General features: G+C 34.2%; 1 protein-coding gene across 14 annotated transcripts in view; it reads right to left on the bottom strand.

The window, feature by feature from the left end:
* Positions 1 to 22,513, bottom strand: part of LOC111044004 (homeobox protein homothorax) — a 400,612-nt gene extending 378,099 nt beyond the window's left edge. For 6 of the 14 annotated variants that reach the window (XM_039426696.1, XM_039426698.1, XM_039426701.1 and 3 more), the window contains exons 1-2: positions 22,287 to 22,513; positions 2,750 to 3,000 (exon numbers count right to left, since the gene is read on the bottom strand). In XM_039426696.1, coding sequence (XP_039282630.1) covers positions 2,750 to 3,000; positions 22,287 to 22,301 — 266 coding nt within the window. In that variant the 5' untranslated portion in view covers positions 22,302 to 22,513. Of the gene's footprint in view, positions 1 to 2,749; positions 3,001 to 22,020 lie in introns of all 14 variants that reach the window. The other 8 variants (XM_039426694.1, XM_039426702.1, XM_039426692.1 and 5 more) reach the window with 6 other exon arrangements.
* Between the last annotated feature and the right edge of the window lie 779 nt (positions 22,514 to 23,292).

The raw sequence follows: 23,292 nt of genomic DNA, 5'->3' as shown, positions 1-23,292 counted from the left end.
AAGCTGTTTGAATCAATTTTCCTTGTAATTTCAATATACCAGTTACTTCTCCTTCGATTCTATTGACATGCCCAGAATGAGTTAGATGAACGATTCGGTTTAGATTACAGTTGGGGTTAAAATATTGTACACCAATTCTATTTCCATATTTATATGGATTTAACACTAGTAAACGATTAAAATTCATGTAGTGTCAACAACCTCAAACGGTGGTGTTTGTCTGCCAGATAGAAATATCAACAAACGCTGCTATTGACCAGGTTGAGGAATTCTGTTGTGTCTTTCGTTTCTAGTACCCGGTTGCACAAAAGCGTGTTAAATTTCAATCATGATTAAATTCAATGAGAACCAATCAGAGACAGCTTTTTTGAAGAGAAGGCAACTCTGATTGATTCTCGTGACATTTAATCACAGTTGAAATTTAATAGAGTTTTGCCAACAGGGCACTAGTCCTTAGACACAACAGAACTCCCCAACCTGGTCATTATCAGCTAAAGTTGTTGATATTTCCATCTGGCAGACAAACAACACCGTTTGAGGTTGTTGACACGTCCACAATCAATAGACCCCCCAAAAAAAAACAGGTAATTTATAAATTTTTAAATTGTAGGTGAAGAGAAAGAGGGCGCAGAGTATTTATTATGTTGTGTTTCTTCATCTGAGAAGATGAGGAATTATAGTTTGACTTCATTACTGTTGTTAGGAGTGTGTTTCGTGTCGAGTGGGTTCAATGATGATGTGCATGGCCATCAGGCGATCTTCAGCTTCATTTCATTTCGGTGAGTTTTTCTTTGTCTCTCAAATGCTGCAGCGTTGGTTGTGGATGCACCGTTCTATCGTTAGCATTAGAGTGCCGTGCTGTGGTAATTGGGCCGATTCAGCACGCGAAGGGGCGTGCCCCTGGCCCCCAACAGGTGTACATCGCCGTTTTTCGACTTTTTCCATCCCAAATTGCAGCGCACATCTCACCTGGAGCTCCAAAAACACATAAAACGCCGCCCTCGCGTATTATGGGCCCGCAAAAAAAATCGTTATTGCCGATTTCGTGAGAAAGGAGTGAAAGTCGTATTTTAACTCCTTGGACACACCTAATAGGTGCATCCTAAACGATGGAACGGCTCTAATGTCTTTCTGAATGGGAATGTGGATGCTCTCTGGATGGAAGTATAGCTTTTGGATTTCAGTGATTGACCTCGGTTAATAGCAATTACTCAGAATGAGGGGTTGGCTGTGAAAAAGGGAAAGGTACTAGTGCACCGTTAAAAATCTGCTGGAAGGATAGATACAAAGTTGATGAACTATAAATCTCGATCAAGCAGTCAACTCAACCTAATTTTATAATTTAACTTATCCTTAAACTGAATCATAATGTAGGTGTTGACCTGAAATTTAACATAAAAACCAATGTATGATTTTTGAATGTACGTCATGCATGTTCAAGTAATTTTCTGTTTTGTTTTATTCTTTGTTGATTCATACAATAAGTCATCATCAAAAAAGATAGGGAGAGAAAAAATAAGGTAACCTTGTGCTATTCCTCTCCCAAATTTAGATAAGGTTACACATTATTTCTGTAAAGGTGATAATTATATGTATTTATACTATTTTATGGAAACAACTTGATATTGTCAAAATCACTCATTTATCAAAACCATTGGAGATATCAGTTACGGTCGTTACATCATTATCAATCTCAAGTGGAAAAATGCTGAAACATTGAGCAGGAGAATATGGGTGACGTCCTACAATTTGTCATTAGTCATTAGCAATATTTGCTGTTATCAGCCTACACTAAAAGCTATATATCGACCTTACCGTTCTCCTCGTACCTTTACGCTTCTGATCGGCTATGGTATGCTTATTATACTGTATTTGCATCTTACTGTACATGTACTGATATACAGAGTAAGTGATATGTATGGGAACACCTGAATAAGTTGGAGACTGCTGTGGATATAATACTGTAACTCTCAGGATAAGTTATTGGTCAAATACTCTATCTTTTGACGTACAACTGAATTTCAACCCCTCATAAGAGGGTGACTTAGGGGTTGTAACTCGCATATTTTAAATGTAAACACCCATTGTGTGGTACACCATTTTAAAAGCCTTTTTAAAACAAGAAGGATGGCGTCGATAAAAATGCTCTATGATACTTGTATCGAAAATGGCGGCTGCTGATTGAAGTTTTAGTTTTTAAAGAAATGAAGGGTTGTAACTCAAATATTTTCAACACCTATTGTGTGATACACCATTTTGAAGGCCTTTTGAAAACGAGAAAGATGACATTAATAAAAATGTTCCATGATACTTTTATCCAAGATTGCGGCTGATTGAAGTTTTAGCTTTTAAAGAGATAATTGATAAAGTTCAATCAGCCGCCATTTTGGAAAAAAGTATCATAGATCATTTTTATCACACAGCCACTACCTCCACAAAAAAAGCCTCAGTTCTTTCTGGTGACGTCAGCACAGGTAGGGCTACTCGCCACCTCCTACACCAACAAAAACACTAACTCACATTTGTTGATTTCAGCTGATCTATATCAGCTAGTGTTTTAATTGGTGAAGGAGGTGGTGAGTAGCCCTACCTGAGCTGAAGTCACCAAAATGCACTAAAGCTTTGTTTACGGAGGTGGTGACTCAGCACACATCCCTTGTTATGGTAAATTCTATGGAAATAGTCTAGAATTTTAAAAACAGCACTTAATATACCGTGATTATTAAAAAATTATATAAGTGTGACTAACCCGTATATGGAGTCCTTGTCACGCTTGTGGACATCAGGAATAGCACCCATGACGTGGTTGGCGGAGGGTGGAGGCGGCACATGGTTGGGCGTGGGGGCGGTGGGGGTGGCATGGAACTGGTGCAGGTTGGCGGTGGCGTGGTGATTGAGGTGGGGCGAGTGGTGGGCCTGCATCGCTTGCATGGGTCGCACATGGGGGTCGTACATTGCACCCGGCGGCGCATCCATGTACGGGTGGATCGCATCTTCGTACTGAAACACCACAAAACACAACAGTCAACAATAGAGTAACAACCAAACTCCATTCAACGCTCACTAACTCTGCTCACAAGGGTTCGGTTCGTAGAAGATTTGGTGCTGAGTCTACGAAGTAGGAGGAATTGAGGTGAAAAATTGGTCTCGAGTTTTTCAAATTACGAGAATTGCGATGGAAAATTGATCTTGAGTGGACATAAACCCTGAGTTCTCAAATTACGAGAAATTTGCGTTACAAATGAATTGACTTTAATTTATTTGTTTCCAACAAAATACAGCATACAATGTAAATTTATACACAGCATACATAGTAGAAAAAGTATAAGTTCACAATTATTACTGAAACTACGCTCCTTAAGGTTTGTTTGTGAGTCGTGAGTTCGAATATTATTATTAAAAAAATAAATTGATCCTGAGTTTTCAAATTACGAGAAATTGAAGTGAAAAATTGGTCCTGAGTGGATGTCAACCCTGTTGTGTATACTTGGATAATGTGTGTAGAGAATTTGGCTCTAGAAATCAAAGTTTGAACCTGAATTTTTTTATTTTCAATGTTAGTATTAGAAATTTCTAAAGACTAGGATAGAATAAAAAGGATTAGAATAAACTAGAGGATTATGAACAGAGTAAATGGAAGCGTTGAATGATGTTAAACACTTGCAAAAGATCTTAAAATAGCATGCAAACAATATTCAAAGAGTATAACTTCATTAATAGATAGATAGATAGATGATCAATTCCACTAGCATTAAAACACAAATTATGCAAAGACAATGCGAATTGATTCCTTATTCTTGGTCACGGCAGGATCAAAGTTTCACTACATATTCTCGAAGATTCCAAAGTCTCGATAACAGCTGGAGGTAGCAGATCACTAGATTATCACTTTTAAGCACCATGAAGTTCAAAAGTCCCAATCACTTTCACGAAGAAAAATGTCCAATGCACTTTAATAATGTTTTAAATAAATAGATGTTCTAGTCACTTTTTTCAGAAGTTTTTCGCGATCACTGTATCACTGTAACTTTTGATACTGTAGTGTCTTATTGAATGATCCTGTATCTCGTACCTTGAAATAAAACAACTTGAATGGAAACCTAAGTAAACACTTATTTCTTATGAGATAACACATTTCTTTCACCTCGAAACAAGAGTTAAATTGTCCTAAAGGAAGAACAAAGAAATAAGTTATTGATAAACCTAATTTTCCTTTGGAACCTGTAAGTATAGCGTTTTCATGACTCTTCCAAGCTCTGATAGGAATGAAAAGAGAAAAAAAATATTCAAAATGCACCCCTATATAATAACTTTCTAAAATTATATAGTCGATCTCCATTCAAAGAGCATACTAGAATGTAACATTCTATGTTTTCTGTTTCCAGATCAATAAGCTGGTTCTCTTCGAATATAATATTCAATTTCATACTGAAATGGTTCCACTTGGAAACATCAACGAAAATAAGATAGACAGTAATCATTACTGGAAAAATACTGTAGTATTCTCCTTCAAAAATGATACAAACTACATTTTGATTTGAACGGTAGTATAAGTTTGAAAAGACTGGACAGTCTGTTGTTCCTCTTCATAATTATTGTACATAATTGAATAAGATACAACCTAAATTTTGATTTGGTTGATAGTATAAGTTTGATAAAATTGAACAGTTTTGGGCATCAGCCGGTTATGTCTTTTCATATGGGTAAAACAATTATTGTACATGATTGAATAGGACATAATCTACATTTTGATTTGGTAGATATGGTTTGAAAATGGGCAGTTGTGGGCATGTACTATTTCTTATAGATGTAATAGTTTGATTATGAGTATTAGTTTGAGTATGATTGAACAAATAGGCAAAATGATATTGACAATTTAGAGTGAGAATAGAGCAACACATCATCCCGTGAATTGATGTAGAAAGGACCAAGACCAAGAATACGCATTGACAATAAATTATTTCAAAAAATCGGCAACTAAGTGCAAACGGCAGAACTCAAATCATTCTACATTTTATTTCGGTACATTCAGTTGAGCGGCTCTTATTCTTGTGCTCTTATTCGATTAGGTGGAGTGCGCCGATAAAACGCCGGTGATTTATGGTTGGCAAGCCAGCCTGGCGCGACACTCAGCCTCTTGCCGCTAATCTTCAACATCAGAATACGCAAATTTATTGAGAGCCTACTTTTCGCGCTCAACCATCGGCCAGTTGAGCTGGTCGGTCACTCACTCTCTTTCTCTCTTCATCATCACTGTTCAAATGGGTCTCACACTAACTCTCTCTCTTTCTAATGTCGCGGACAACAACAATAACACTTTCGGACCCGTCAGAGGACAGTTTTGATTTATTCCCTTTCCCAGCCTACGAACGTATTTATCTGGCACTGTATCCGAGGCACTAGATGTCTTGACTTGCTCTTGTAACATGCATTACCATGTGGCCCACTTTCCCGAAACAATATATTCAAATTGACTCGGTTTCTGTCTGTGTTAATCCATCATAGATCGGCTCCGATCAAAAGATATCGTCTATTATAATTCACAGCGCTCCGAGCTGTTGAAGTTCATGCAAGTGTTTATTTTTCTACCTTAACATTCTATACTCACTGCTATAGCTCTCCTACAATTTCTTTGTTAGCGGTCCATTTGTGTTAATAGTAGAAGTGGGTGCCTCTTTCCACTATGATCATTGCTCTCTTCATTACACATTCTATTCAATTCACTGGATAACCTGCACTGTTCATTCATAAAATCTTATAAAAATCCAATAAAACTGAATAAGGTTTATCATTACTGAATTGGATGAAAGTATCAAGATACGGACACTATAGAATAAAATCGATTGTAGAAGGTACCGAATTTGTAACGGTATTATCACTTCTCAAGATAATATATTATGAAAGATATCAGAATCATCTGGAACCTAATCGAGTTTGTCATAGCCTAAATTGAACGGACACTAGAATAAAGATGTGAAAAGTTCTGAAGTGATAACGGTATTATCACTTTAGAAGATTAGATATGAAAGATATCAGAATCACCTTGAAAATATAAGCGTTCTGCGTTGATAATAATGAATCGTGTTGGATAAAAGTGAACATTATTTCGAAACACTACTTATACTATTTATAGCGATACTACCCAGTTTAAAACAACGTGTAAATGTTCCCGTTACAATAATTAAAGGAGGAATAGAATAGAGACATCAAATCTGCACCATGCTAAAAATAACTTGCTTTTGAATTTTTGAAATATTTGATCCAACAGTTTCTTCTACTAACCGATCGATGGATGAATTGAAAATTTACACTAGATTGACGCAAGTTGGCATTGGATTCTTTCTTTCTGATGGTTGGTTTAAAAATTCTATTCATTGATGAGTTAATCATTCTTCAAATTAGTAGCAGCCTCGAAGTATATTCAATCCCTTATGACTTGATAACTTTGTTCTGGTCTTGAAATTGTATGGTATCATTGCAAATAGAGGAAGATGTTTTGAAACTGATGTTTTTGAAAATGTCTATCTAAACAAAATCTACCAAAAATCGACATTGCTCTATAAAATAATAACAGGAGTACCAACTGACCAACCTTTCCTTCAATACACTTTATGAATAATGCCCATTTTATTATTATAACAATTTTAATATTATTATTATTATCATCATCATCATCGTAGAATTCGTCAAGTTATATAACGCCCTGGATTGACAATGATAAATATCTTGATTAAATTTGGTGCAGGCATGAAATCGATTGTCCTTATTGCGTGGCCTATCTATTATCTGTTCCACATTAGCGTCTGCAGCGAGCGGTGAATGATAAATTGCCCTACCACTCTTTTGGTCGACTCATCAACACTCCGACATAGTCACCTGTGACGTCATAACGTGTAAGTGCACCATGTCTGGCACATGTCTCGTCCTGCCTCTAATTCATTACTTGTCAAATGGTAATCGCCGAAGACTAATCATCATTGTCCATATCTAGTGCTTCAATTATCCATCCTAAAGGTCATCCGAATCCAGATAGGAAATTTTTATTTCATGTTATAAAGAGCAACACTATTATATACAAGTATTATAAAAGCAACACTGTATATTGGAATTTAGACAATGCGAATAATACGCAAGTAAATAGTAAACAATAGGCTTCTTAGTGTCGGTTGCACAAAAGCCGGTTGAATTTTAATCGTGATTAATTCCACGAGAACCAATCAGAAAAGCAGTCTTATCAAAAAGGCCTTCTCTGATTGGTTCTCGTAAAATTAATCACGGTTAAAATTTAACCGGCTTTTGTACAACTGGGCCTCATACTTCAATCACTCTTCTATACTAAAGAAGATTTGAGAAAGATGGGTTGATTAGATTGTATAATATTCAATTAGATTTGAAAGACAGTAGTGTTAGCTTGAAGGAGTCCTGATAATTTTCACAAGTAACAGTAAGGGTGGATTCTCACATATAAGTAACAGAATGTAACATATAAGAGTGATTCTGTAACAGAATCAGTAACCGGTACAGTGAAAATATAATTTCCATGCGCTCTAATGGGACTATTCCCATTCAGCCTGGCCGAGCAATATGATTACTCCCTTAAGAACTTGTGGGGATAATATTCTCACTGTACCGGACACGTTCCCGGATACTGATATGTGAGAATCTACCTTTCAGAGAAACAAGAAACATTCTATATTTTAGATTGCCAACTGAGACTGCTTCCAAAGAAGCCAGCCTGTCTTACAATTCTATGGAAATACCTCATCAGCCTACCCTTGTCTACGTCTTAGAAAATCAATCCTCACCACATCTAGAGAAAAATCAAAATCCTTTTCCACATCTAGGGAAATCCAATTTCACATTTAGGGAAAAAGCTTAACAATTTCCATACCTCTCCAAGACAGGGAAAAAGCTGAATCCTCTTCCACATCTAGGGAAATCCTCCTCCAATATCTAGGGGGAAAGCTGTACAATTTTCCTCCAAAAAAGTTTGAATAATATCAGTTATACTATGTTATTCTATGCACATGAATCATCGTGCAATACCAAGAGCATTGGGAGTGCAAACTGAGTATAATAAAAATCTACTCTGATGGCCATTCAGGTTAACACAGGTCTAATTTAGCAATGCAGACGTATTAGAGCGGTGTGCCTGGAAACATTATCAATTGCTGGGATGTAATAAAACTACACACAAATTACAGTGTACAATAATGGCGGTGCTCTTTGTACACGTGGGCAGTAATGCCGACTCATCATTGCTCGCCGAATATCATGCTTTCCTCCAGATTGGTCTTTTTCAGAACCTTCCTCATAATTTACTACCTTTTCTACTATAACTAACTTCTTCTATACTATAAATACTATTCCTGAATGGAATGAGACTTTTATTCTATTATTCTGTTATTTTATTTTGATGTATTTATAATGTATATTTTGACGTTTCCGATAGCATTGTTTGTATGTACTAAAGAAATAAAAATCATTCTTATTCTTATACTCTGCCAATTTACTATATTACTCCCATACAATATAAGGCCCACATTACTCTAAAATATTTTGACATATGTATCCACATTATTTCCACTGGTTTTCTAGTTTTATATTTCATGAGGAAATTTACTGTTAGATAGTTTACAAGGATATCTCGCTAATTTTGAAAGGTAGTACTAGACTAGAGTACGACTCGATATTCTCAAAACCAGTGGTTTTTTGAAACAATTTGAGATACTATTTCGGTTGTTACACCATTATCAATATTAATTGTTTTAATAAATCAGTGGCTTTGACAATATCATGACGTTTCCATTGAATATTCTCATTTTATACAAACATTTATAGTTGATTTCTGAATGTATTTCACTCCTGTTTGCAGACACGAATTTTCTTAAGCAAACATTATTGTATTCAATGATCTGTAATATCATTTGTATAACGGAATTTGTTATGTGAATGTTGTCATTGAATAGAACTTGATTCGATTTAACACAACACCACGAAAAGTACTAGGCAAGAGTGGAACCGTACAAATTATTAAACAAGGAGATCAATGAGACGCGTGAACTCGCAAGAAGTACAACTTGGGAAACTAAAAATTGGTATGAGAACTTTCAATCAAGGTAAACTTGTATTAATTAATAAGCTCGTTCAAGAATTTGGCAACGGATTACATTGGATAACTGTGTATCAAAACTGTCTATTAAAGGGGAGTGTGAACGCTATAGGCCTACAATTGCATTTGACAAGTGGTATGATGAACCTAAGTTTGGAGACAACACGAGTCTCACATAAAAAATATTATGAGTGTAAGGCCTGGTTGCACAAAAGCCTGTCAAATCTTAATCATTACTAAATTCCACGAGAAACAGAGTAGTTTTTTCTGAGAAGAGTGCTTCCCTGATAGGTCCTCGTGACATTTAATCGGGATTAAAAGTTAACAGACTTTTGTGCAACCGGGTTTCAGTGTGATACTTGATAAGTTGCGACCATGGATGGAAGAATATTCTATTATTGCTTGATAGCAACTTCTAATAACAATCGATAAATTAACCTCAATTACTATTATGAATTTTATAACAGTATAGAAAACATTCAACGATTTCATAATATTGTATCATTTTATAACCAATTTTTATTCGAACAACGTCCAATGTACAGTGATAAAAGCTAATAGGTTAGTATCATACCCAATCATTGTGCAGTAACTGATTACAATAATCTGAATCATGGTCCACAATGCAGTGTAGCAAAGCCCGTAAATCTGTATGTATGTAGTAATGTATTCATGAAAATGGATTGCAAGTGTCATCGGGTAATCCCCAAGTATAATACACTATAGTTATCAGGGTCCAGCACCCAAATCATAGCCCAGTTTTACTTTCATCCCCAGTGAGGGAGAGGGAGAGTACTGATCGCATTTGATTGGCTGGGGTTACAAGCTTCATAATCACAAACAGAGAGATTAATCTGTCGAAATAATTACTGATAATCCGCGAGAGTGATTGAATGAAATTGGATAAACATGCAATCTAGGGTGCAGCTGTGCTGTTCTGCTGTCACTATGCAGTCAATTGCTAGCAAATAGACTACGCTGACGGCAAATGCAACTAGCCTAGCAATATTACATGACTACATGAATTTCATGTCTCTGGAGATAATTAGCTGCGTGGATCTCTCACTGGTATCTGCCAAAACCCATTTGGAAATTTTGAAAATTGACCCTATCATCCGGTATACTCGAACATCTATTTGGTTGATAACAATTCTGTCAAATTCAAAATCGGTTTTGAACTGAAACAATGATAAACGAATGACTTGACTTGTTTGACCAAATGTTCCTATAATACATATTCTAGTATATTCTAATATTGTATTTATTCTAGGTGCATTGTTTTGACCTATCGAATATGATTTTCTTCTATTATCAAAGCAATTTTGAACGTCAAGTTCTCCAACATTTCATTTTTTAAAGTAATTTCTCTGCTTCATCCCAAGACAGTCAACTGTAGAAAATATTTCCCAAAACATAAAACAGATCGTAATGTGCATTGAGAAATGAGTATCAGAGTTGGAAAGCATTCGAAAATTCAATAAATTTTAGGATAGTAAAGATGTAGAGTATTATGATAATAACAATAATAGATCAATGTCCAGAGATGTAGCCATTAATGATCAACTCCCAAAATTAATTTGTCCTTCCATATAGTGTCTCAGTTGGATAGCTGAGAAGTACGTCAGAATTATTCCAATAACACAAAAGGTAAAATTTGAATCAAATGTGACATCTTTCTGATACTCTCATTCTCTCTGCTTCCATTACTATTATAATCAGTGGACAATTTGCTTCCAAAGTACGTATTTCGGCACTTCCTACCTGTAACTTATTCAAGATTGACCCAACATATTGAATATGATTAGAGTGAAAAATTGATCTTTGTTCGAGAATAGTTTCTAGTCAAAGTGATTTATTTAATTCAATGCACCTGGAAGGCCACTTGCCTGTGGACAATTCGGTCTTCTGATTCTTTCCTACGTAAACAAGGATTATACTTTATAATAAGGAACGATTTGTTTCTCAACTGCGTTGCAGCTGTATATAAAATGGGAATTTATCTTGGAATATAGTTCACTGGGTAGTACACGTGACCTATGGCCTTAGATTACCATCTGAAGTTTTGATTTTAGACCACTAGACGGGTTTTGTTTGGAGCCTTCCAGAAGGAATAAAGTGAGAATTCTGATGAAATTGTTAGTTAATACAGTCTTAAAACGATTTGTATCATCGATCAAATTAAACCACAAATTGAAGTACAATCTTTAGAGTTCTATGAGGAAGTTAAGAGAAAAAGGCAATGTATGAATTTGATTTCAGGATAGATGTCAACATGTCATTCTGTAAAAATTTTGTCCTTCTGAAATCTAAAACAATCTGAAACAATCAGAATCTGAATTCACAATAAGAAGATTAATATATTTATTTTCATAATAATCTGTTATTAAATGTTTGCTTCATCTGTTTTGTGCATTAATGTGTGTTGCATTAACTAATCCTATTTGAAATCAACACAAATTCATGGTGAATATAATACACTCCTCTGGACAGAAAACGATGGAAAGCTGCCTACCAATTGATTGAAGCTAGAGAAGAAGATAATACACGACGTTCTTACAAATTTTAAATCTCTTCAAAAATCTATATCATTGACTTAAAACACACCACACGTTAATTAGAAAACGACAAGACGAAAAATAAAATTGTTGGAAAAATCAATTACAAGATCTGCTTTTAAATAAAGAGGAATCGAGTTGTTACTCGGGACTATTTAGAGATTGAACGATATAGATAACTTGTCTGCCGAAGAAAAGATCAAAAATAAAACCTTTCCAACCCCATATTTCTTCCTTTGTTATGGTCGAGTTAGTGTTTTTAAAAAGCCCCAAAAATAAAATATCTAAATGCGTTCAGATTTGGATGAAGTGAGGAGACCGTGAAAGAGAGAGCCCGACAAGTTATTGGGTCTCTCCAAATTCCGTTCTATTAGTTCAAATGCTCAGGAATTTCTCGTTTCAAAACACGTTCTTTTTTAAAATAGAAGTCTCAGATATCAAGCTCAAACTGAAAGTTCATTCAATTCCAGATTGTAGGTTGGAGACAGAGTACCTATTTAAAATGTATTAATATTCAGATATAAAAAATATTAAGTTTTGTGATCAACAGCGCACGTATTCTATCAATTCCCAGTTGAAGATGAGAGGAACAATATGAAGGTAAAAACGGTATGTAATTTTCCCAATGTGAAATTTATCCAATGCAGCCCAACAAGTATTTAGATGAGAAAAAACTTCTTTCTCAATTGAATATCCAACACTACATTTGGACTGTTATATATATTAGAATTGGAACCGTTTAGGCCGTTTTAGCCTGTGGTACTTTCCTGTAAGTTCTGAATGATTGAATAAATTGAAATAAATAAATCCAAGTATTATCACTGTTCTCCGGGGTTTTCATCTTATTATGATATGATTTATGATTGAATGTTGTGAAATGAGAATTTAGCATCAAATAGAATCCAATATTAGCCTATACCTGGAAATGCCTTCAACAGGCGCGATTTTCATTTTTAATTCAAAAGTAATAGGAATGAATATCACAGTTTACAATACTTGTCCACCACATTTCAAACCGAGCTCGATCTAGTAACAAGTTCCTTCTATTTGTGGTGCACTTGACTAATTTATGCTAATAACGAGATCCTATTCGAGATGTTGTTTAATTAGACGACAGTTCTCTCTTCTCTTGACAAGTTCATTAGAAACTACCGTGTTCAAGAGACATTCAGTATCTACTTCACGGTAAAAACCTAGCATATGAACTGATCTCAAGAATTCAAGAATTTGAGAAAAATACATAAAAAGTACACAATTATGTGGTATGGACAATGTCACTGTCCCTCTCTTTATATTATGGTCATTATCTCAACTCATACACACGTTTTCTTGAAATTCATCTTAGGTTTACAGGATTAATCTGATTAATCTATGTAGCCTATTCATCTTGGAGTTAGATATCTCCTAACTCCTAATATAACTGCCCCTCTTTTTATATTATGGTCTCAACTCATACACACGTTTTCTTGAAATTCATCTTAGGTTTACAGGATTAATCTGATTAATCTATGTAGCCTAGTCATCTTGGAGTTAGGTATCTCCTAACTCCTAACTGAAGGGGACAGGTTTTGAAAGTATATTGAGCTCAAATACTTTTTTTGGTGGCATAGAGTGATATTCATCAATAATGAAATACTACTATATTTACGAAAAATAACACGAATTTATAATATTAACAAAATCATAATAAACTCGTGATATTTTCAGACAATATTGTAGTCAAGAAATACTACAACATTTTCTGAAAATATCAGGAATTCATAATAGTAATATAATTATAATACAGTAATAAGTTTGCGATATCCTTAGACAATATTGCAGTATTTCATTAGCCTATATGCAAAAATGAAATTATATAACAATATATTATTTACAATATTACTACAATATTGAATGAAAAAAGACAAAGAAATTGTCAAAAAACCACTGATTCCACCGGTCTTTCTAATTATCAATAAATCAGTGGTTTCTTGACAATTTCTTTGTCTTTTTTCATTCAATATGAATAATTACCACAATATCAACTTCTCAACTACACAAAAAGTGTTACTACAGTATTGTAGTATTTTGTTATATGTAGCTTAATTTTTCAGTATTAAAAAAAACGTTTTTTCAATGTTTTTGGTACACGGATCTAGTAACTCTACTGATAAAATCCTTGAGAGAGCCAAGCATGCCTAGGAAGGACCAAGTGATCGTTGGAACCCATTTCATGTAGTGGAACAGTTATAAGCGGTAACACGGGATGAATATGCATAGAGTCCGAGAGTGACAGGATCGCAGCGAGGTTGGTTGAATGTATTATTATTCCAGTCCGATACGAAATTGGTCATTGGCTGTTGGACAATGAGCTGAATTTAAATTATTCACTACGCTCTTGTTGAGAAATAGAATCCTAGCCGAACTGAGACGTGTAGGTATATTATATTTCACGTATATATATTATTGTATCACATGGGCCTACGCTCGCGTAAGCACTAGCACGGGTTCAATGTCGTATTTATAACCAATGTAATAACCTTATAACCAATGTATAACCAATATATGAAGACGGGGTAACGGACAGGTTATCTCTGCAATACTAGTTGCGTCTCTATTAATAAAACTATCCCACATTCAGCCTAAAATTATCATTTCCCACGTTGGGTTTATGATATTATTCATGAACCTTTATTATCGTACCTTTATGTCTAGTACACGAGAAAAGTACACCTTAATGCTTGGTCGTACACTAGAGCTATTCTTGACTAGGTAGACTAGATTCGCTTCCAATCTATTTTTACCTTAATAAGAAAACAAAGATATTGTCAAATTTCACTAGAAACATTTAAAATACATGAAAATTGTTTAGTGAAATTTGACAAAATCTATGTTTTTTTTATTATGGAGAGATTTCACAACATCACTATCAATTCTACTATTTTTATTTTATTTGTAACATTTTATTGTATTTAATTATTGTTTTGCAATTCTTTGTCAAATGGAAAAGCTACTGGTTTCTTGAATCAAACAAAAGGCTACATTGAAATTAGAAAACAATGATGCGAAATTAAAATTTATTCTTCCAAAAGAATAGATTACAATACATACAACTGATAATATTGGAAAAATATTGTGTTAAACAACCCCTGAGTTTATACAGTGTGGGGTCGTTCATGTTTCATGAAATTTGAAAAACTAATACCATTTTTATTTATTTATTTATAAGGTTAGCAAAAAAATACAAGAATCGGAAAAGAAAAAACAGGCTATTGCCTAAAACTTCTTCAATTTCCTAATTTAGTTTTAATTTGTCCAAATATTATAGGTTATGATAGGTTTTTACTTCAACTTATAAATTATTTTTTATATGAGTAGAGCAAATATAAATTTGACTAATATTGTTTGTAATTGTTTTTAACTAGGGTTTTGTTGTAGGTTAATAATAGTCGGAGTAACATATCTTCTGTGAGAAGTGAAATTTTTGAAAAGATTTCTATCATTATAAAGTATAATAATTATTGTCAAGTATGATTTGATCGACGGATAAAAAAGTGTGGAAAAATTTTTGTGAAAAGATCAAACCAAATTGATTTTAGATTGATTACTATTTTTGAAGGGACGGATTCAAAGATCCAAAGGTTCAGAGAACCTCACACGCCAACCGAAGCTTATTGTGTGTGATTGATAACTAACTGATTGAATAGAAAAAATGTCATGTATCCTATTAAGGTGGTATCCGATTCACATTCAAATACCAGAGGAAGATTATATTTTGGGATTATTTAGCTTTGACTAGGAATAGTATCTGTACTTTAGCTCGGATGGGATGATTCTACTCAGACATGAAACGGCCTCCCAATAATTGTATCACAATCACTCTCTTCACGAATAACACAAAAGTGATGTAGACTAAATGAACGAAACAATTGATGCCCGACAATGACAATCTGCCAGCTGAAGCAACATGCTTCACCTGTGCACACAATCAGACGCCTTTAGAAAACACTTCGGGTGAAGAGCCCCGCTCAAACGCGGCTACGGCAAATCATCTGCCAGTTCTGATATATTTATATTTTTTCTTATTATCAATCAAATTATTTTATATTATTTGGAAGCCATCATGTATCAAATGGACCACGAGAAACACTAGTAACCTCCAAACGTCAAATAAAATTTGTTGAATGTTGTAAAAAAGGTCATAAGATATTCGGCTTGCAAATCTATACCATTAATGTCAATAATGCTAGGCAAACTCAACAGAGAACATAGTGTAGCAGACAAAATAATTAGAAATAAATATATTTCTTCCTAAATCGTCACTAACCACTAATATCAAGGTAGCTCAATTCATAGAATATCAATTAATATTTCCCGATTATATTGTATTGTCTGTGCTAACCTAATAAGTAAATAAATAAATAAATATTCCTAGCAATCAATGTCCAATATTTAGACGATCAATGGATTCATCCAAATGTCAACTATAAGAAGGGTAATGTTATTGTACTAAAAGTTGATTGGTCCCTGAGCGGAAAGACTTTAAGCGATGCTGAGAATTTCCAGGAGATTTGGAAAAATACTGTTATAAAGTGTTTAGGAATATGAAACAATATTGTATTCAATGTAATATTTCAACAATACTGACTGAAACAATATTGTTTTCTAACTAATATTTCAACATTACTAGATCACAATTAATCAAAATGTCAACTGACAGTCAGACAACATGAGAGACTTCAAAACTGATAATTATTGATAGATTTCAAATGAAATTTTATATTTATTTCAGAGAAGGAATATTCCATTAAAGACAAATACAATGAAATGTTCATAGAAGACAAATAAAAGGGTACTGGTAGAATTGTTTAAAAATATTATGTAGCCCTATATCTAGGAGTTTTAAAGATACTGTACCATAGCTGCTCTAGCTCTTAAAGATTTGAAGATACCGTACCGTAAAATAAATGGAATACTGCCTAATATTACTGGAACTTCTCAATTGAGTTTTTGAAGGGAATACGTTGCTTTGAAATATAAATTCCTTGTACATAAAATTCGAAAAGTCTTTAGAGAAGATTACTGAAAGTTTTATTAGTATTTTCTTTTAAATGTGTTGAAATATTATTACTCCGAAATTCAAATGATGTGTGGGAATTATTTCCATATAGATTAGTGTTGAAACTAATAAGTGAGTACACGATTAGACTAGGTAATCTGTGTTGCGCGATCGGAATCGTTCAATCAATGCAATTTGCCGCAATCCGTTGTTTGACAGTATCAAAACACAGGAATATTAATGACTGGAGAAATTTAAATACAGAAACCCAATTAATTAAGTAAGCAAATGGAAGCGGCTCTACGCAGAATAATAATATGCTCTTGATGTTTTCTTTACAAAATAACCAGACCGAATTAGCTAAATATGACGGATGACAGTCGATATATCATTGAAAATTTATCATCCTGTTTGATTTACAGCAGATCTGTTTCATCAACCAGACTCATGAATGAAATATGGACGCACTTTGCAAGTTTATAATTTATGTCATGAATCAAATACTAGTTCGTCAGATTTACATTACAAACGTTGATGCTCTGTACAGTGTGATACGTTTGATGAATAAAAGTGTCACAGCATAATCTATTAATAGGTTATCACAATTCGACAAGTATCATTCAAACGAATTTGTGTTTGATCAGTCTTCTTCAATGACAATGTTTTACTGTACATGAGAGCAATCAATGTTTATTAAGTACTATTATTATGTTGGGAACCGATATCACTACGCGTTAATTCTGGGTACGCGGAAGCTTGTAAACTGAACTAGTAAATGTAATTCTCTGGAGGATTCATTCTATGATAAATTAAAGTATTTTCTATTAAATAAAAGACTTGGAAAAGCTCACGAGTAACTATATTCCAAGGAAATATTATGAAAACTTTCTATCAATCTATTAAAACCTAAGCCAAAGTCTAGAGTTTCTTGAAGCAAGTAGGTACTGAATTTTCAATAAAAATTTCTTTGGGCGTTTGTGATCTATTGCAGAATAATATGATAAAGAGAATAAATCAAGATGGTAAAAATCATTTGCTCAAGTTGGACTAAATTGGCATTGAATTATATGAAATTTTATAAAAAAAATTTAGTCTTAGAGTGATTTTTATACAATAAACTAGCGCGAATAGTAAAGAGTATTATAAGTTTTAGAATGAAAATACTGCAGTTGATTAAAAGAAAAATAGGCAATGACACTTCAGGAGTTCTAACACAGTTTTTTCATGAATTAAGCATCAAGAATGATTATTAGGATTATTAGGATCACAGTCTCCAGCGGATCATTTTCTTTCCAATTTTATCTATTCTAAAATTATATTATTTTTATATATTTATTTATTGAAAACAAGAATATGTGGAAGCAACAGATCAATGATTCCAACATAAGAGATTTTCCCAACATAATAGAAATAATTTTTCAATCTATTCAATTTCTATTATGGACATAACCTAATTTTAAAAAGAGAAGTAGCTTATTATTATTTAGTTACAAACTGTGGAAATAATGCTTTGTAAAATGGTCAATTAATTCATTTTCAGTCCCTATATGGTTTTCGATTTCAGATTTTTCTTAAGGTTTTAGTCTCTTGAAATATTATTAATAAAATATATATTCAAATTTCATAAAATTTACGGACTGGATTGAGATTGTACTACAGAATGATGTACCTACTACAGAGACCTAATAATCCAAGTTCCTGACATGCTCTCTATACTGTATTTCGGTGATACAGTATAATTTATTGTCTCTTCTCTCTAGGGCTACTTTTAATATGAATAAAAATATAAATCTCAGTACCCTTTTAAATTAATTTTTGAAAGTGGCAATAATGTCCGAAGCATGTTGTGACAAAATAATTCAAAAGGGTACTGAGATTCAACTGAGTTGTGGTCGATGTTGTAGAAGGGTACTGAGATTTATATTTTTATTTATAGTATAATTCAACTATACAGTATAGTTTCGGTAAACATTATTTCGCTAATCTTAATTCAGTCGAAATGGTCAATCATGTTTTGAATTGAAATTATGTGAAATACTACTAGGACCTTATACTCCAAACTCCTGTCACGTTTTCTATAGTTCATTTCAAATGAAAATATTTTTTACTTACGTTCTTCGAAGATACAGAACCAACCATTTTTGTAGTAAAATTAACACTTTTCAAAACACTTATTGCCGTTTTATCTTGCACGTTGACAAAAAACTTGCGTTGAATTGTAGACTCCACAGTGTACACCAAACAGTCCGGCAAAGAAGTTCTCAGTCGCAGGGCTATCATCCTTGTATTCAGTTTATAATGTTTCCATTGCAATCGATATTTCCAACTCCAAAATAAGTGATCTAGTTTCCTGATGGTGATGAAAAGATGCTAGAAAATATTATTGCTGGTGCCTTAACCAACGTTGCTATCCACTGCAAGAAAAAACACTTCTCTTTCCTAACTCAATAGATTCCAACAGTAACAGAACTCCTTCAAGTCCTTCCTATCTTGGATCGTGAATATAGTATCATCATCAACGAGATATTCGTTCTCTGAGGAATAGAATCAACATAAAAAAATAAAAAATATCAAAACTTTGTACCTGTATTGATACACGATATATCTTCAGAGAGATGAAGGAGGATATTGGAGATAAACATTGAAGCATATTCATTACCAATATTGTTACTTGAATCATCTATTTATAATTGCTTATAATACACTACTCTTCTAACTTCTCAACTACCGGTACACAAAAAGTATTATAATTGCAGTAAATTGGACTAGATTAGAGAGAGCAGATTATAATTGATTTTAATTCAAAGAATGTAGATTCAGATTCTATCAATAATGATAGATTTTCCCGGTAGAATCCCATTTCAGAAACAACACAATATTGAATAATCAGTCGAGAAGCCGCTGATAAAAGTCGCCTATCATCTAGTTTGATTATCTTGTTACACCTAGAAAAGGTCAGATAATACAAAATTATCTGTTTTGCTCTACTATAGTGAAGTATTATTGTACCGGTAAGTGACTACCTAAAAACGTTCAAGTCTGGGAAAACTGGACTAACTGTTATTTTTCTGAATATAGCAGGATGGTTTTCCAAAAAAGTTCAGATTGATTTCTACAATGATGCAGGTTTGATGCCTAGTGAGAACGGACTCCCCTGAGTTGAAAAATTATTTGATTTAATAGAGGAATTGTTCACAAATGATTGATATTGCTAAACCATTTTCTTATAACAATCTAGAATATTATGATTTTGATTGTTTTTAAATCTGTTATTGAAAATAGTAAGCGGATCGGGATTGATAACAACATAGAAGAATAAAAATCGGTTGTAAAATTACTATCTGAATTAATACTGTCTTCAATATTCTCATAATTTTTCGAGACCAGAGCACTTGGAAAATAACGGAAAATAATCGATAAAAGTTATAACTCCATTCTGGTAAACTCAATGAAGATCACAATAAGGTGAGAAGGGAGTCTTCCAAAGAAATTGGTTAGATCATCGTATCAAAGCCGCATCAAAACTGATTTTATTCTTCCTAAAATTTCAGATTCCTGAATTTAGTTACTGTATAGGTTGATTTATAGGTTTATTTTCATAAGCTGTGGGGGCTAACATAGACTAAATTTAATTTAAAATGTTATAAGTTAATTTGTTTACAAGTCCTCGCTTAACTAGTAAGCGTAATTCTGTCAGGTGAAGTACCGATAGGTACCAAGATGGTTTCATAAAAATTGTCAAAAAATTGCTGAGTCTAGATGGTTAAAAGGGCCAAATATTTTCAAGATCCACTATATTTTTTCAAGATCACAACAAGGCTCCTATATCCTGATAGAGATAGGATTTTTATTGACTGATAGGTCTGCCAAATTTGCCAAAGTGACAACAATTTCTGTAAACAATACTCTTTGTGTAATGACTTTTGGCAAAGGTAGGTACCAATAACTTTCATTAAATTTAATAATCCATGTCGATAATCATATATGATCACGTGACATCTTCTGGTTTCACAGGCGGCAGGCAACGCATTTGTCTGAGTTAGCCGGTTCTAAACCAGTTCTGTTTTTTCCAACAGTCAAGCCTTCCCGAAAGTTTCAATTTGAACGGAATTCTAGTGGTAGGGCAGGTCTTTGATGAGACCAGGGATTCAGCCTCGGGCTTTTATCATAATATCTTAAAAGAATTCAAGTTTTAAGATTAAGGAAATTCCTCATTTGTAAGTCTAAACAAAGGGCAGCGTTTATGGCGCGAATGGAGTCACCATCAACATTCTATCTTCAAAACTATTTCCCTGCACGGCAAAATTGTTTGTGATAAAACCATGAAGAAAACCACTGAACGAGATAATACGGAAAAGTTCTAAAAGGTCACGCTTATCAATCAGAAACAACTGACCATGTAATGGCGCCAATACATCAGAAAAACTGTATTTTTTACAAAATAAACTAATAGAAATTCCAGACGTCCAGTTCTCACAAACTCAGATCATCCCCATTACCATTATATTATATAAATATATGAGGGCCTAAAATATAATACAATTGTGCTGCAAGTCATCAAGTTCTCGAATAGCAGGGAAATGTGTTCATCAAAGAGTTTCCAATGAAATTATTTTTATTTGACTATCATTCATTTATCAAACTAATATTTACATCATTTACAAAGCCTATCTTGAATTTTGAATGGGTGATAATTTACTGATGACTTTTTGGAATAACTCATAACTTCTGTTATAAGTCATGCAGACTTCATATCATAATCAGTTGAAATTTATGAAAAGTCTGACAGGGTTTTGAATTTTGAGGTTATCCACAGACATTCCAACAACACCTCAGTTGAAAAACGTTGCACCGATCCACCGTCAAAATTATTCATTGATGATAATAATCACTATGATGATGATTAAGGATACAAAAGACAGCCTACTTATTTACAACACTTTTTTAGGTTATTATGAAAGCAAAGGCAGTTATTGAGAAGTAAATATACAGATTTTGAGAGGAGCCTTAATTGCAAGCTGGGATGAAAGGAAAAGTGAGCATCATTGCAGACAATTTTTGAGGTTTGAGGTTATTTTAGTGATTCAACTACCCGAAGTGTTGAATAGAGTGATAGCTCTTCATGATTATCGGTTTTTGGAAGTGTGGAAGAGAGCTATTACTAATGAGCCGGCATATAGGTAAACAACAAAGGTGCACTGGTGATTGTGAGTTTTCAACAACGTCGAATTTGTCGGGTGCAAAACCGCCTCTGCATTCACTACAACCATTTATCAAGTCTAACTCTAATAGAGATGAACAGTGTTCATATGTACCGTGTAAAGCTCTGATTTGACATTGGACGAATCGTAAGGGTCAATCATTTTGGTTCGTGGTTGGGGTATGTTTTAGCACACACAGTAGCACACAAAAATGCAGTTGTTCACTGGGTATCAATCACTAGGTATCACTGGATGTTGCTGAAGTTGTTGACACGTGGTTGAAGACACACAATATGGCGATGACCCTGAGATTAGATGGATGTTTGACAATTTGAAAACAAGAGCACCACATACATCGTAGCACGTGGACCTGAACTCACCCGTGGTTGTGCCATTGGACGTGAGCCTGTTCGGGGCACACCGGACTCACTTTCGGGGGATGTTCGCGGGACGTTCGCGGGCGTACGCGGACACTACTGAGGATCACGAGGGACGCGCGCTATCACTTGACGGTGGAACAGGCACATGGATGTGCCATCTCAACTCAACGACCAAGTCAGAGGTCTGTCAATCACTGAACTGCGCCGGTAGCCACGATCGGAGCGCCAAAGCTGCGCGCGCACGCCACACCCTCCCGGGTCACGTGGCCAAACTCCATGGCTCTTCCTTCAGCCCCTTCCACGAAACAACATCCCCACCACTACCCAGAACGCAGAACACGGAGATATCGGCGCTCAACTGTGCTAACTGTGATAACGCCGCACAGCCGCACCGCTTTTGCATTTTGCACAGACTCTGTCCACTTGGCTGTCTCACCACACACGTCCTGGCTTCATGCTATAACACTTTGCAAGTTATTCATTTTTACCGTCATTAGAAAAAAGTAAATAAACCTATATATAAAATTTAGTCTTCAATCTCTTTATCCATACCGAACAGCTATACGTTTCATCAAGGTTTGGCACTAGAATGAGTACTTGCAGACTATATTAACTGTGAAAAATAAAAGATTTGGCAAAAATATAAAATAGTGAGTGCCGAATGCCGAATGCTATAATAAGTTTCATCAAGTTTTGGCACTAGAGTGAGGACTTACAGTCTATATTAATTGTGAAAAAAAAATTTGGCAAAAATATAAGATATTTGGTAAAAATATAAAATAGTGAGTGCCGAATACTGAATGCCATAATAAGTTTCATCAAGTTTCGGCACTAGAATGAGGACTTGCAGTCTATATTAATTGTGAAAGAATAAAATATTTGGCAAAAATATAAGATATTTCGTAAAAATATAAAATAGTGAGTGCCGAATACCGAATGCTATAATAAGTTTCATCAAGGTTTGGCACTAGAATGAGTACTTGCAGACTATATTAACTGTGAAAAA

This window comes from Nilaparvata lugens, chromosome 4 (assembly GCF_014356525.2).
Source record: "Nilaparvata lugens isolate BPH chromosome 4, ASM1435652v1, whole genome shotgun sequence".
Classification (NCBI taxonomy): Eukaryota; Metazoa; Arthropoda; class Insecta; order Hemiptera; family Delphacidae; genus Nilaparvata; species Nilaparvata lugens.
This window is presented reverse-complemented; position numbering and strand designations above follow the sequence as displayed.